We start from the raw sequence: 12,868 nt of genomic DNA, 5'->3' as shown, positions 1-12,868 counted from the left end.
TACATTGGAAGGATGCTACTCTTACCAGAAGTTTAAAGGGCCTCTGAAATAGAAATGAGAGAATTTAAAAATATCATCCTAGAAAACTTGCCACTTAGAAGGCCAAGTCTTTATAAATGAAGATAAGCAATGTCTGGATTAAAAAAAAAAAAGTCTTACTGGAAAGTACTAAATTTTAAAATAAAACAGATTAGATTTTTACCTTTTAAGCTGAAAGAGGAAAACGATGCTCAAAGTCATACAAAAGCTGCAGTGTTTGCAAACTCAATGCCTTGTGGCTAGAAGGAAATGAAGGTGTGTGTGTGCGCCACCCTGGAGTATGATCCGTTAAAATGCATAGCTGCCATTCAATTCCAGCCAAGTGTAATTCCACACAGGAATGGGAGCCCAGTGTTGAAAATCTTCTTTTCAATCAGATAATTATGCAAAATCTTTTAATTTTTAAGTATTAACTTTTTTATTATAAAAATCTTAAGGAAAAAAGTCCCAGTTAAGAAAAGGGGTCAAAACAAGTCTATAACTCACATGTAGGCAGGCAGTTTATGACATGAGAACTAGTTAAGTCCTAGATATTTACTGGGTATAAATATCTTAAAATAAAATGCTTAGCATTCAGGGAAATTCAACATTAGAAATAGCCATTCCTGGAAATAGACTTTGGACCTAGAAATGGTGTTTGGAGTTTTAATGGGAAAAAAATGGGAAGAAAAGACATGGTAGAACTCTGCAAACATCAGAAAGAAAACAAATACCTCCATCATCTTCTGTTGGGACTTACAAAGTTAAATGTTAGAAGTTTCTTCTTTTTATACCTACCACGGGAATGCTAGAATGGGCTGAGTTACACTATCCTATGGAAAAACGGATCATTGGTTCGAGTATGGTTTCTGAATCTTCTTACAAGGTATTAAGCTCTTTGGAAAATACCATCATACCTCTGACTAGTTTTCAAGAAAAGCAACAGAGAGAATTAAAATTACAAAGCACACCGATAACCACGACTAAATATGACTGCTGAAAAGAAGAAATATTTTCCTTAGAAATGATGTGCTGGTATCAAGTAGTTGCTAAGGGTCTGGTCAATTAAAACCGAAGTGGAATTTAACTGGCCATAGTCAAGTATCACTTTTAAAGTTAAGTTAATTTGACCAGATCATTCTGAAAAGGAGTATTCATTACTCCCTCTCCTTTCTAGTTGCGACCCAGATAAAACAAATATCTGATTTATCTGAATACTATCTTCAAAAAAAAAAATCTGTTAATCTTATATAACCTTAAAACTCTACCCAAACTGGTATGTTCAGGTTTACATAAATATATACGCATATATATTTTACAATTCCAGAAGTCAAGACACAAGCCCATAGGGGTGTGTGTGGCCAGGATGGGCCATTTACCTCTGGCTATTGTAGGACTGTCGAGGTGGATGGGTCTCTGTCCTACAGTAACAGCTGTCAGCTTTTAACACCCTTCCCATGAGGAAATCTTTGCCTTTTGTTCAAAACATCTGAACAAAACTCACCTCTGAACTAACAGAGAATATGTTAACAGGACACCTGGACAAAAAAGGACTAAGAGAAAGTGATTCTTATACAGTCTCTCAGGCTGTTAGTCATCTAGACACAAGGGAGTCAGCATCCACGGTGTTCAGAAGGTAGAGTTCAGGCTGAGCTGTCAATCCCAGATGGTACTAAGGACAAAAAAAAAAAAAAAAAAAAAAAAGGCAAAGGGTTAGACTGATTTGCAAGTATTTAAATATTGTAACTGGCATGTGAATACCTATAATCAGTACATCAATATAGGTCTTTTCCCAGTACTGCTATATTGATTTTTATTTCAGAATAGAAATAGCTTATAGATTCATGAATGATTTATGGCACATAAAACAATAGCTAGCAGCTGAAATAGTTAAGAACTGAGATAGTGCCAAATGCCCTCAGCAAAATTTGCACTTTGACTATTTTTGTGACATACTTGCCACAGGATAGCTGCCTTTTTTCTTTCTTTCTTTTTTTAAAGATTTTATTTATTTAGGGCCCCTGGGTAGCTCAGTTGGTTAAGTGTCTGCCTTCCACTCAGGTCAGGATCCCAGGGTCCTGGGTTTGAGCCCTCTGTTGGGCTCTCGGTTCAGTAGGGAGCCTGCTTTTCCTTCTGTCCCCTGCTCAGGCTCTGTGTGTCAAATAAATAAATAAAATATTTTTTTTTTTTTAACATTTTTTTTATTTATTTATGATAGTCATACAGAGAGAGAGAGAGAGGCAGAGACACAACAGGCAGAGGGAGAAGCAGGCTCCATGCACCGGGAGCCTGATGTGGGATTCGATCCCGGGTCTCCAGGATCGCGCCCTGGGCCAAAGGCAGGCGCCAAACCGCTGCGCCACCCAGGGATCCCCTAAATAAAATATTTTTTAAAAAGGATTTTGACAGAGACAGAGTGTGCATGTGCACAACCAACGAGGGGTGGGGGAGGACAGAGGGAGAGGGAATAGCAGACTCCCCACTGAGCAGGAAGCCAGACTGACTCTGGGACCTGAACTGCTTAACTGACAGACAATCAGACGCCCCAGAATGGCTGCTTCTGATTAGGACATTGAGAGCAAACACACGGAGTGATTCTGTATTCTATTACTGTTTTAGAAATCAAATAAATTCTAAATAACTAAAATAAATATTAAATACTAATTCTAAATTATTAGAATTAAATACTAATTCTAAATCCTGAGCTCAGTCTAAATCCTGAGTCCTATTATCCAGGCCTCATGATCTTTTGGCACCTCGAGCAGAGAAAAGCCTTTCATTAAGAAAAGAAAAAGCGTGGGCAGCCCGGCTGGCTCAGTGGTTTAGTGCCTGCCTTCGGCCCAGGGCGTGATCCTAGAGATCCGGGATCAAGTCCCACGTCGGGCTCCCTACATGGAGCCTCTTCTCCCTCTGCCTGTGTCTCTGCCTCCTTCTCTGTGTGTCTCTCATGAATAAATACAATCTTAAAAAAAGAAGAATGTGCTGGGAGAGGGAAATGACCTATGGGTCCCAAATGTTTTTCAGGCTGAATTGGAATCACGTGGGCTGCTTTTAAAACGCACAGCCAGACACCTTCCTGGAAACTTGAATCTCTAGGATTTGTTTTGAACTAGGCTCCAAACCCAGCGTGGAGCCTAGAACCGGGCTTGAATTCATGACCCTGAGATCGAGACCTGAGCTGAGATCCAGTCAGATGCTTAATTGGATGCTTAACTGATGGAGCCACTCAGGCGCCGCCCTCTTTTTTTTTTTTTTTTTTTAAGATTTTATTTATTCATTCATGAGACACACAGAGAGAGAGGCAGAGACACAGGCAGAGGGAGAAGCAGGCTCCATGCAGGGAGCCCGACGTGGGACTCATCCTGGGACTCCAGGATCATGCCCTGGGCTGAAGGCAGATGCTCAACTGCTGAGCCACCCAGGTGTCTTTTTCTCCCCCGTCCGAATCCCTATGATTTGTGTTGGGATTTGTGAAGTTGTGGTTTACTCATTTTCTCTTCCCTACACACAGAGACAATCACTGAATCTCATTTTAGCCCTACTGTTATTACTTAGGGCTCTAGGAATGTTATCACCCATTGGCATCAAAAGCCTGTGAGTTAATACAGAACGGAGACTATAAATCTATAGGAGAGTCTATTATAGTGGAAAAGGTACCAGAGTAGGGTTCTAGCCCCAACCTTGCCACCTCCTGTGACCTTGAGCAAATCCATGTACCCTTTTGGATGGAGCCTTATCCTCTTTATTTGTAAGAGGGGAGTATATGCTACATTTAAAAATGTTAGTCTTCAACAAATGTAATTTCTTAACACAAATTGCCCTGAATACCTCACAAGCTTGTGATGGCTGTGTAAAGTCGATCCCAGATGAAGCGCAAGATAAAACTATTCTAGGAACAGCGGGCTAGGAAATGATTAACACTGGCCTTGGGGCAGAGAGACAACTCTTCAGACAAGTCTCGTTATTCACTTCAAGGTCTTAACATCTCAGATTTTTTTTTAAATATTTTATTTATTTATTCATGAGAGACAGAGAGAGAGAGAGAGAGGCAGAGACGGGGGCAGAGGGAGAAACAGGCTCCATGCCGGGAGCCTGACGTGGGACTCGATCTGGGGTCTCTAGGATCATGCCCTGGGCTAAAGGCGGCCCTAAACCACTGAGCCACCCGGGCTGCCCAATATCTCAGATTTTAACCTGAGCAATTGTCAGATACACTATGAATTCACTGCAGCCTTTTCACGAGAGCTGAGGTGGTGGGCTTCCTCATTATATAGTAGGCAAGGGTTGATTACTCCCATGATCCCCAGAGTCACTCAGATGACTTATCAGAACCTCCTTGTTGGCGAACTTTGACATACTGCTCTGAGACACTGAGAAAAGGGGCTAAATGACACAGGAATAGGCTAAATACTGTAAAGGGTAGGGAGGTAATGCTAATGAGTAAGTCTAATAGTTCTTAGCTACTATTGGTTTAGGATTACAGAGGGGCCGGCCCTGTCCATTTTCTGTGCTTACCAAAAATCCTTCAAAGTTGTTTCAAATTTAGCACAGGCCAAACAATATTAGTCTACCAGTTGGCAACTTGTTAGTTAAAATATATTTTATCACTAATCAGAATATCACGCAAATGCTTTGATGTGTTCCCGGTATTAAGAACTTGATGTTTTGACCTTGCACAAAGTGTGTACTGTGTATTATATAGGATGGTTTGCGGATGACTGGGTGGCCCAGCACTTGAGCGTCTGCCTTTGGCTCAGGGATGGAATCCCACATCGGGCTCCCTGCATGGAGCCTGCTTCTCCCTCTGTGTCTCTGCCTCTCTCCCTGGGTCTCTCATGAATAAATAAAATCTTTAAAAGAAAAAATAAAGGATAGTTTGGTAATGATATGTGGGCTCTGGAGTTAAGCTATTCAAGTCAAAGTGCCAACTGCTTATTTACCAGCAATGTTATGTGGGGAAGTTATTTTACTTTTTGGCCCTTGGATATAGGGCCATATCAGCCTCCTCCATAAAGAGGCTGATCCTCTTGTAACAATTAAATGAGGTCATGGGAGTGCTCAGACCAGGACTAGCGATACGGTAGTCAGTGTTAGTGGTTTTTAACATTCATAAGCTAAGGTGCCACGAGAAACTAACATGGTTAGATTCACTGGTCCCATCCAATAAAGGAGCAGAGAGCATTCCAAAGGGCAGGACTAGAAGAAATGTCTCAAATCAAGATATTCAAATTGTTGCATCATACTGAGTTTTGAAATAAACTCAAGGTAAGTAGGGAGAGCTAAATGAGTGAGTCAACACAGAGAACAAAATTCCCAGATTACTTCTATCACGTACGGTATTTGGCTCCAGTAAGACACAGGAAAAGCTTACAGAGAAAGGGAAAATGAAGTTCTGGTGACAACCTTGAGATAAATGAAGTGCTGACTTAGATTTTCCTGTCATTTGTATGGTGACAGGCCCAGTAGTTTACTATTACTGAGCTTCTCTTTGTTTTTATTAAATGGTGCCAATATTTCCATTTTTATCAGTTCTGCCAAACAAAATGCTATCCATTTTTAAGCTAAACAATTTTGGTTTCTCTTTTCAAATACTCCTACTTTTTATTGGCAGCATGTATGGAATATAAAAACCTACTTCAATGGTGAAACAAGACTACAGATAGAAAGGCAAAATAACAAATTTTTTTTTTAGTTTAAATATGGTAATGATATGACCTTTACCAACAGCAAAACTATTTGACTAGAGTGAGTAAACTGGTATTAGTGTTGGGTGTCTGCAGTTCATCAAGTCTTCTCAAGACTAAACCTATTTACACCCCCATCCCTTTAAAAGAGAAAATCACTAACAATGTGGGCTTAAAATGTCATCCAAGTGGTGGCTGATGTTGCAGTATTTCAAAATAATTTTCAAGGTCAAAAAATACCCAGGAAACCAAATAGGGAAAGGAAAAAAATTTTAATTACAAACCAAGTTTACATACTGTTAAGTGGGCACCAAAAGCTCAGTTATAACCACTTGTAATACCACTAGCGGGACCTCACAGGAGCCAAACTACATCTCTTCCCCACCCGTTAACTCCCGGTGTGCAGTAAAAGCACAATTATTTCATGTCACATTTATGGAGAACAAGGACCACTTTACATAAAGTACAAGTGTATACCCTTAACATTCCACAGAAACACTGCACGTGTGGACACTGGGACACTTCATAAGCATGGTTTATTGCACCCAGAGTACTGGCTGAAGTACATTTTCTTTCTGATGGGATCAAATGGAAGATGGTATGGGAGTATCTTTAACACTGTGAAACACTACACACATAGTATTATAAAATGCCATTTAACTGGGAAGAAATTTTCCATCACCATAAGTCATAAACAAAACTTTTAAAAGAAAACAAGCAGCTTTACCTAAACTTCTAAATATTGTGAATCTGAGACTGACTGGATCCATCCAGACTCAGGGCAAAGGTAGTGTTATCGTACTGTCTTTACAAAGACTTTTTCTTGTCAATTTTGCCTTCACCTGGTACAGCCAGATGAGAGACCAAGAGGTCAGTCCCCGGGATCTTCACAGAATACCCTTAGGATGTTTGGGGAATGATGACAGGGAGAGGGGCAGATGTGAGGAGGGACAGTTAGGGAAATTTCTCCTTCATGATCGTGTGCCCTATTAAGGGGCTAAGATAAGGTACCGTCAGTGAAACACAGCAGTTTATCCTTAATGCCTTATAAAAGATAATCCACCCAGTCTGTGCTCGACTGTGTGCAAAATGTTAGCAATAATGCATTGAGGGGCTCAGATGAATACAAAGTATCAATCAACCAGGACTCCAGATGGAAAGCTCCAAAAATGAGAAGTCCTTCAATGCCACTCCCATTAATGTTCTCAACAAGTCCATGGTTCTAACAGACCTGTTATTTATCTCCACCAAACAAATGTGATTTGATTTGATTTGATATAATCATATAATCCCAGGCTCCACAGGTAAAAAAAAAAGTCAGAAGTGGCTGAAGAGCAGCGGCTTCAGGCCGAAGGGACCCATGTCCTCTGACTCCAGAGCTCCACCATCTGGTCTCAAAGCTTTTCCCTCTGAGGGAATGGCTGAAGAGAGGTAGCCCAGTGCAACCTTGCTGAGAGAGAACTTTCAACCATAGTGAGTCCCACTGACTTGCTGAGAGAGAAAGAGCTTTGCAACTGTTATGTCCACAGCTCCTGAGATTGCCTTGCAAGTTGTCTTGGGCATGCTTCGGAAAACCATGACAATTCTGGTAGGAGGTGTCTTTTAGGAATAAAACAGATGACTCTTCTTTCCTTAAGTCTTTTCTCCTCATTCCAAAATCTCATGAGAATGTCAGTTCATAAGTGCTACCATCTTTTTCTATAACCAACCTCCTAAATGAGGAAGGTGAAGGTTTTAAAACTGTATGTACTCAAGAGTAATAGCAGCAGGAAAGCTCTGTACTAACATGAAAGTTAAGAAAATCAGAACTCCTAAGAAAATCCTAATAAGCTTCCATCTCTGAGGAAAATCTGCTCAGTGATTTCCCAAGGTGATTAATAATCACCACCTACATGTAAGCTTTGCTCTTTGTTCGTTTATCATCCTCTTTATGCTTTCTCATCCCTCTTAACTTCCACCAAGAAATTTAAAGTGGAAATAAGGTAAAAGAATCCTGAACCTGAAAGAGGTAGATGTTTCATAATTTTATATTTAATATGGATGAGACCACTTGAGTTGAGACTTATTTTTTTTTATGATTAAAATGACCGACAGGGTATGCATAAGGAAAGTATTTCTCAGCCTTTTATCTTTTTATAAACAAAACTTGCATACCCATTCTATAATTTGTCTTATGAAAAATTTATTACATTTCTCAATATGTTTTTTTTTTTAAACACGTAGCCTGGTTAAGAATCCTGCATACAGGATTCTCTCTCAAAAGGATAAAACAAATTTGTATTGGAATTATAGCAGCAAATGTCAGCTTTTCAAAGATCCTGTCTAATCCAGTTCCCAGGTTAAGAGGTCAGGAAGAAAAAAAAACTCCATCTTCCAAACATAGTGAAATAAAGTCTTTCCCAACAAACAGTTGAGTGCAGTTTGTGCAACAGCACATACTTTTGGCTTTGTTCACACAGTAAACCATAGAAACACACTGGCTCTGATGGCTACCTGTGGGAGATAGGCAGACTGATCCAGTGTTTACTTAGTATAGCCACCAGTGCCTTCTCCGGTCAGCAGGACTTTAGAGATGCTTACCGTGTGCCCACAGTCCAGGAAGGACATGCCCAATGCAATCAAACATTGCCAACCCTGAAAGACAAAGTATGGTCATCATTCACCAACCTCTCTGCAGAGCCCTCTTACCCATCACGATGACTCACATTGTATTGCTGGGATGCAAACCTGCTCTCTTCCCTGAGCATCCAGCTCTGCTCCTCTCCTCTCCTACCATTCAGGTCCCACAAGTCATTCTACCAACCCCATACCTTCTTCAACAAAACATCCTGGAATCTGCCTTCCTCAACAGTTTCTTCATACTATTTTGAATATCAAAGTCTCTGTTCCTACTGCTTTGTGTTTGTCATTTGTTTCTTTTGTACAACTGGGAGTCCCTGAGGACCACTCTCTTCAGCTCTCCCCCATTCCTCACAATGCAGGCGGAGGTGGAGGTAATGAGTGACAGATTGAGACAACTGGGACTATATTCTCAGCTGCTCTAGGAAGTAAGTGTTTTGGGGCTTAACAGCAGTAACCCACCCTGGAATCAGTCCTCAGCCTAAAAATGGGTCTTCAACAACCTAGAGAGTCTCAGAATGACTGAAGACAACTCAGTGTCTTTGTAACCACTTTGCAGGAAGGAAAGATCCCCTTAACCTCTACAGTGAATTCTTAAAATAATTCCTGTCAAGGACATATTCAGTTACTTGGGTTTCCCTGGAGTAAATCCCTAGATTATAGGTTCAGCATAATCTTAGTGCCCAAGGTTTACTAGGAAGAAAAGAGGAAAAGATATGCCAATCCAAGATGTAATTTTTCAATAGTCACTAAAGTGATTTTATCAATCTAGTACTTAACCTGTGGCAGATACTGCCATGGGGACTAGGTAAGTGTTAAAAACAGAAGCAGGTTTCCAGCCTCCATCCTTAACCATTTTCTGCAGCAGATAAGGTATAAATTCTGCTGTCCCTAAACCTCCACACTTGCATTTTTCAGAAAAACCTGTAGAGAATAGGGAGGTGGGTTTGTTGTTTTTGTCACTAGAACTATTTTCCATTACTGCAAGTAATGTTATAGAAGATTTGGAAAATAGCGAAAAGAACATATCCATCACAGTACCATCCCAACACAACTATCACCATTTTTTACATAATTTACCTGACTTTTGAAAAAAATTTTGATCATACTGGAATAAATTATTCTGCATGCATTTTCTGTGTATCTATGATTTTATAACCATCATTTTTAAATAACTCTAGAGTAATTCAATGAAAGAATATCATTATTCTTTCTTTAGTAGACAGCTATTAAATGGCAGAGCTGAGCAGGGCTGTGAACTCACATGTATCCCCTCAACAAAGCTCTGACATCACACCAACCCCATCTTGTGCCACTCTCTACTTTCTATATTGTTCTTTTAGTTCCCCAAACACACTATACTCTCTTATCAGAAATTATTAAGAATGAAAGCCAGATGGAAGTGACATGATAGCAATTAGGAATCAAAATAAATTTTATGATTAAAAATACTGTTTAACCACAGCTGACTAACAATTTCATGTAAACTGTCTAAATAATTTGGATATAAGACTGTTACGTGCTATATATACTATATTATATATATATATACATATATATATATATATACATATATATATACATATATATACACACACAAATAATTGCTATGTGCTCTTTTTGGGACCTTTCATTTTGGTGTCAGTAAGCCTCATCTCTACCATCTCTGATACCTACATCCCTGGCCCCTCTTGAATGGACTTACCAAGTAAAACACAAAGCTCAGATAAGCCACAGAGACCACAGCAGCTACCACATACAATGCCACATGCCCTAGTTCCTGGACATAAACCAGGACAAAGTACATGTTGATGGAACAGACGATAAGGACCAAGATCCCGCCTGCAATCCTCCAGCCTCTGCAAAAGAATCATTAGTCACTGGTGGAATAGTCCAACCCAACCATAAGCAGAAAAGGACACTGTCAGGACACTGACAGGACAGGAGTTAAGAGGCATTTCAAAATGAACTGAAACTTGTTCTTACTATGTCCCAGTTAGATTAAATGAGCCAAAGTGAGACACCAATAGGGAGAAAGAGAGGGGAAAATACTGTCAAATAATCCCTAGTATTTAAGTCTCTAGAATATACAAGTAATGAGTACCTAACAGATGCAACAAATAATTCAAACACCCCATACTCTTTAAAAATGCATATAAAGATGTATATGCTTTTCTCATTAAGATCATTTAACATGGAATTAAGGGGCTTTACACTTCAGCGGCTGAAGCTGAAGAATTAAAGCCCTAAAAGTGGGACTGTCTTGTGCTAGAAATGAAAAACCTGCTTGCCTTCTTCACCACATTCACAGTCTCTGTTCTCTAAGCCAAAGACTGAGAGGCACTCCAGCATTCACCTCTCAAAACATGTGGTTCCCGTACATGACTCATTTCCTGACTGGCCTGTTCAATGAAGACACCCTTCCCCCACATATTTTTGGGGAATCGAGAGAAGTACACTCACAGTCCATTGGCAAAGTCATTCATTACTGGCCGTAAGCTCGTAAATGTGAGGATGGGTATCAGAGCAAAGGGAAGCTGGAAAAGAAAGAACGAAGATCAGATGGGACCACTGGAGATTCATTATCACTCCAAAGAGCAGCACTATTAGGGATCCCTGGGTGGCGCAGCGGTTTAGCGCCTGCCTTTGGCCCAGGGCGCGATCCTGGAGACTCAGGATCGAATCCCACGTCAGGCTCCCGGTGCATGGAGCCTGCTTCTCGCTCTGCCTATGTCTCTGCCTCTCTCTCTCTCTCTGTGACTATCATAAATAAATAAAAATTAAAAATTATTAAAAAAAAAAAAAGAGCAGCACTATTAGCAAAAAGGAAACGCACACCTGCCTCATCTACTCTGTGAGAAATTACACCTATCGTCCCAATATGCTCATGCATTATGTTGAAACCTGTAGAATGTCATGGGCCTAGCATCGATTCTGATCCAGTGTCTTTAAAAACATTCGTATCTGCCTTGTCTTTTTTTTTTTTTTTTAAAGATTTTATTTATTTATTTCTGAGAATACACAGAGAGGAGAGAGAGAAGCAGAGACACAGGCAGAGGGAGAAGCAGGCACCATGCAAGGAGCCTGACGTGGGACTCAATCCCGGGTCTCCAGGATCAGGCCCTGGGCCGAAGGCGGCGCTAAACCGCTTGAGCCACCCGGGCTGCCCCGCCTTGTCTTTTTAACCTCCATAGGACCTAGTAGGGTCTCATGTTATTTAATGTTTGCTTGGATTAAAAAATAGTAATTTTATACTCTATATAGCAGATTAATTCCCATTCAACAAGCTTTTCACAAACCAAATCATTTCTAAAAGCTTTTTATTTTTTTTAAAGATTTATTTATTTTTTATTCATTTATTCATTCATTCATTCATTCTTGAGACACACACAGAGAGAGAGGCAGAGACACAGGCAGAGGGAGGAGGAGGCTCCACACAGGGACCCTGACATGGGACTCGATCCCGGGTCTCCAGGATCCACCCTGGACTGAAGGCTGCGCTAAACCGCTGAGCCACCGGGGCTGCCCCTTAAAAGCTTTTTAGATACCAGGATTCCAAACATTTACTACAGACTGAGACTGTGTGTCTTTCTTTCCCCAGCACTACAGGCTTGGTACATAAGAGCAATACATAATGCTGCCTGATTAAATGGGATGGGAGTTTCCCCATCTTCCCTCCTCACCTGTAAGCTCTGCAGCACATTCAGGAAGTCATTCATCCCTGTCAGATGCTCGACATCCTGGAAGATGGCAACAAGCAGAGTGGGGATGATGGCAATAGAGCGAGTCAGAATTACTCGGGCAAAACGTGACCATCTTAGGTTCAGAAATCCCTGGAAGAAAACACAGAAGCAGGATGAAATGTCTAGAATAGGAAACAAAGAAAGGTTTGGGGAGGCTCTAGAAACATGGGATTAAAAAGTAACAAAAGGGCAATCAATGTTTTCTTCCCCTAATCTATACCAGTCAGAACAGCACATACCTCCATGACAAACTGGCCAGAATAGGTTCCTGTCATGGTGGAGCTCTGTCCTGCGGCCAGGATCCCCACCGCCCAGATGTAGAGTGCAGCAGGCCCAAAGTAACATCCCAGTACAACACCCTGGGAGAAGCAGGGGAGAAAGATGCTGTGTCAGTGATCTGCTTAGACAACGCCCAAAACAGAATTTCTCTACAGCGTTTCTCCCTCTTCTTTGCTATATACCAAGCCTACAACAAATGCTGTGCTGGGAGCTATCCCAATAGCTAGACTCAGGACCTGATCTTATTTTAGAGGCCCTCGACTTAAATTTTGCTGGATATTCCTTCCTTCTTTTGCTTAGTCTTTCCTCTTCTCCAAGTTCCTAAAGCCTTCATCCTCAACCTAGATCTTAAGTACATTAGAAAAAAAAAAAGTCTAGGGCAGCCCCGGTGGCTTAGTGGTTTAGCGCCACCTTCAGCCCAGGGCGTGATCCTGGAGACCCGGGATCGAGTCCCACATCAGGGTCCCTGCATGGAGCCTGCTTCTCCCTCTGCCTGTGTCTCTGCCTCTCTCGCTCAATCTCAAT

At 41.0% G+C, this 12,868-nt stretch overlaps 1 protein-coding gene across 9 annotated transcripts in view; it reads right to left on the bottom strand.

The window, feature by feature from the left end:
• Window positions 1-432: 432 nt before the first annotated feature.
• Window positions 433-12,868, bottom strand: part of SLC11A2 (solute carrier family 11 member 2) — a 35,050-nt gene continuing 22,614 nt past the window's right edge. For 8 of the 9 annotated variants that reach the window (XM_072797908.1, XM_072797911.1, XM_072797909.1 and 5 more), the window contains 6 exons: window positions 12,304-12,423; window positions 12,005-12,154; window positions 10,785-10,858; window positions 10,027-10,180; window positions 8,283-8,336; window positions 433-1,690 (listed from right to left, as the gene is read on the bottom strand). In XM_072797908.1, coding sequence (XP_072654009.1) covers window positions 1,613-1,690; window positions 8,283-8,336; window positions 10,027-10,180; window positions 10,785-10,858; window positions 12,005-12,154; window positions 12,304-12,423 — 630 coding nt within the window. In that variant the 3' untranslated portion in view covers window positions 433-1,612. Of the gene's footprint in view, window positions 1,691-5,955; window positions 7,415-8,282; window positions 8,337-10,026; window positions 10,181-10,784; window positions 10,859-12,004; window positions 12,155-12,303; window positions 12,424-12,868 lie in introns of those variants that run through there. The other variant, XM_072797907.1, reaches the window with a different exon arrangement.

This window comes from Canis lupus, chromosome 25, assembly GCF_048164855.1.
Source record: "Canis lupus baileyi chromosome 25, mCanLup2.hap1, whole genome shotgun sequence".
NCBI lineage: Eukaryota > Metazoa > Chordata > Mammalia > Carnivora > Canidae > Canis > Canis lupus.
Note: the sequence above shows the minus strand (reverse complement) of the source record. Positions and strands in the feature narration are given on the sequence as shown.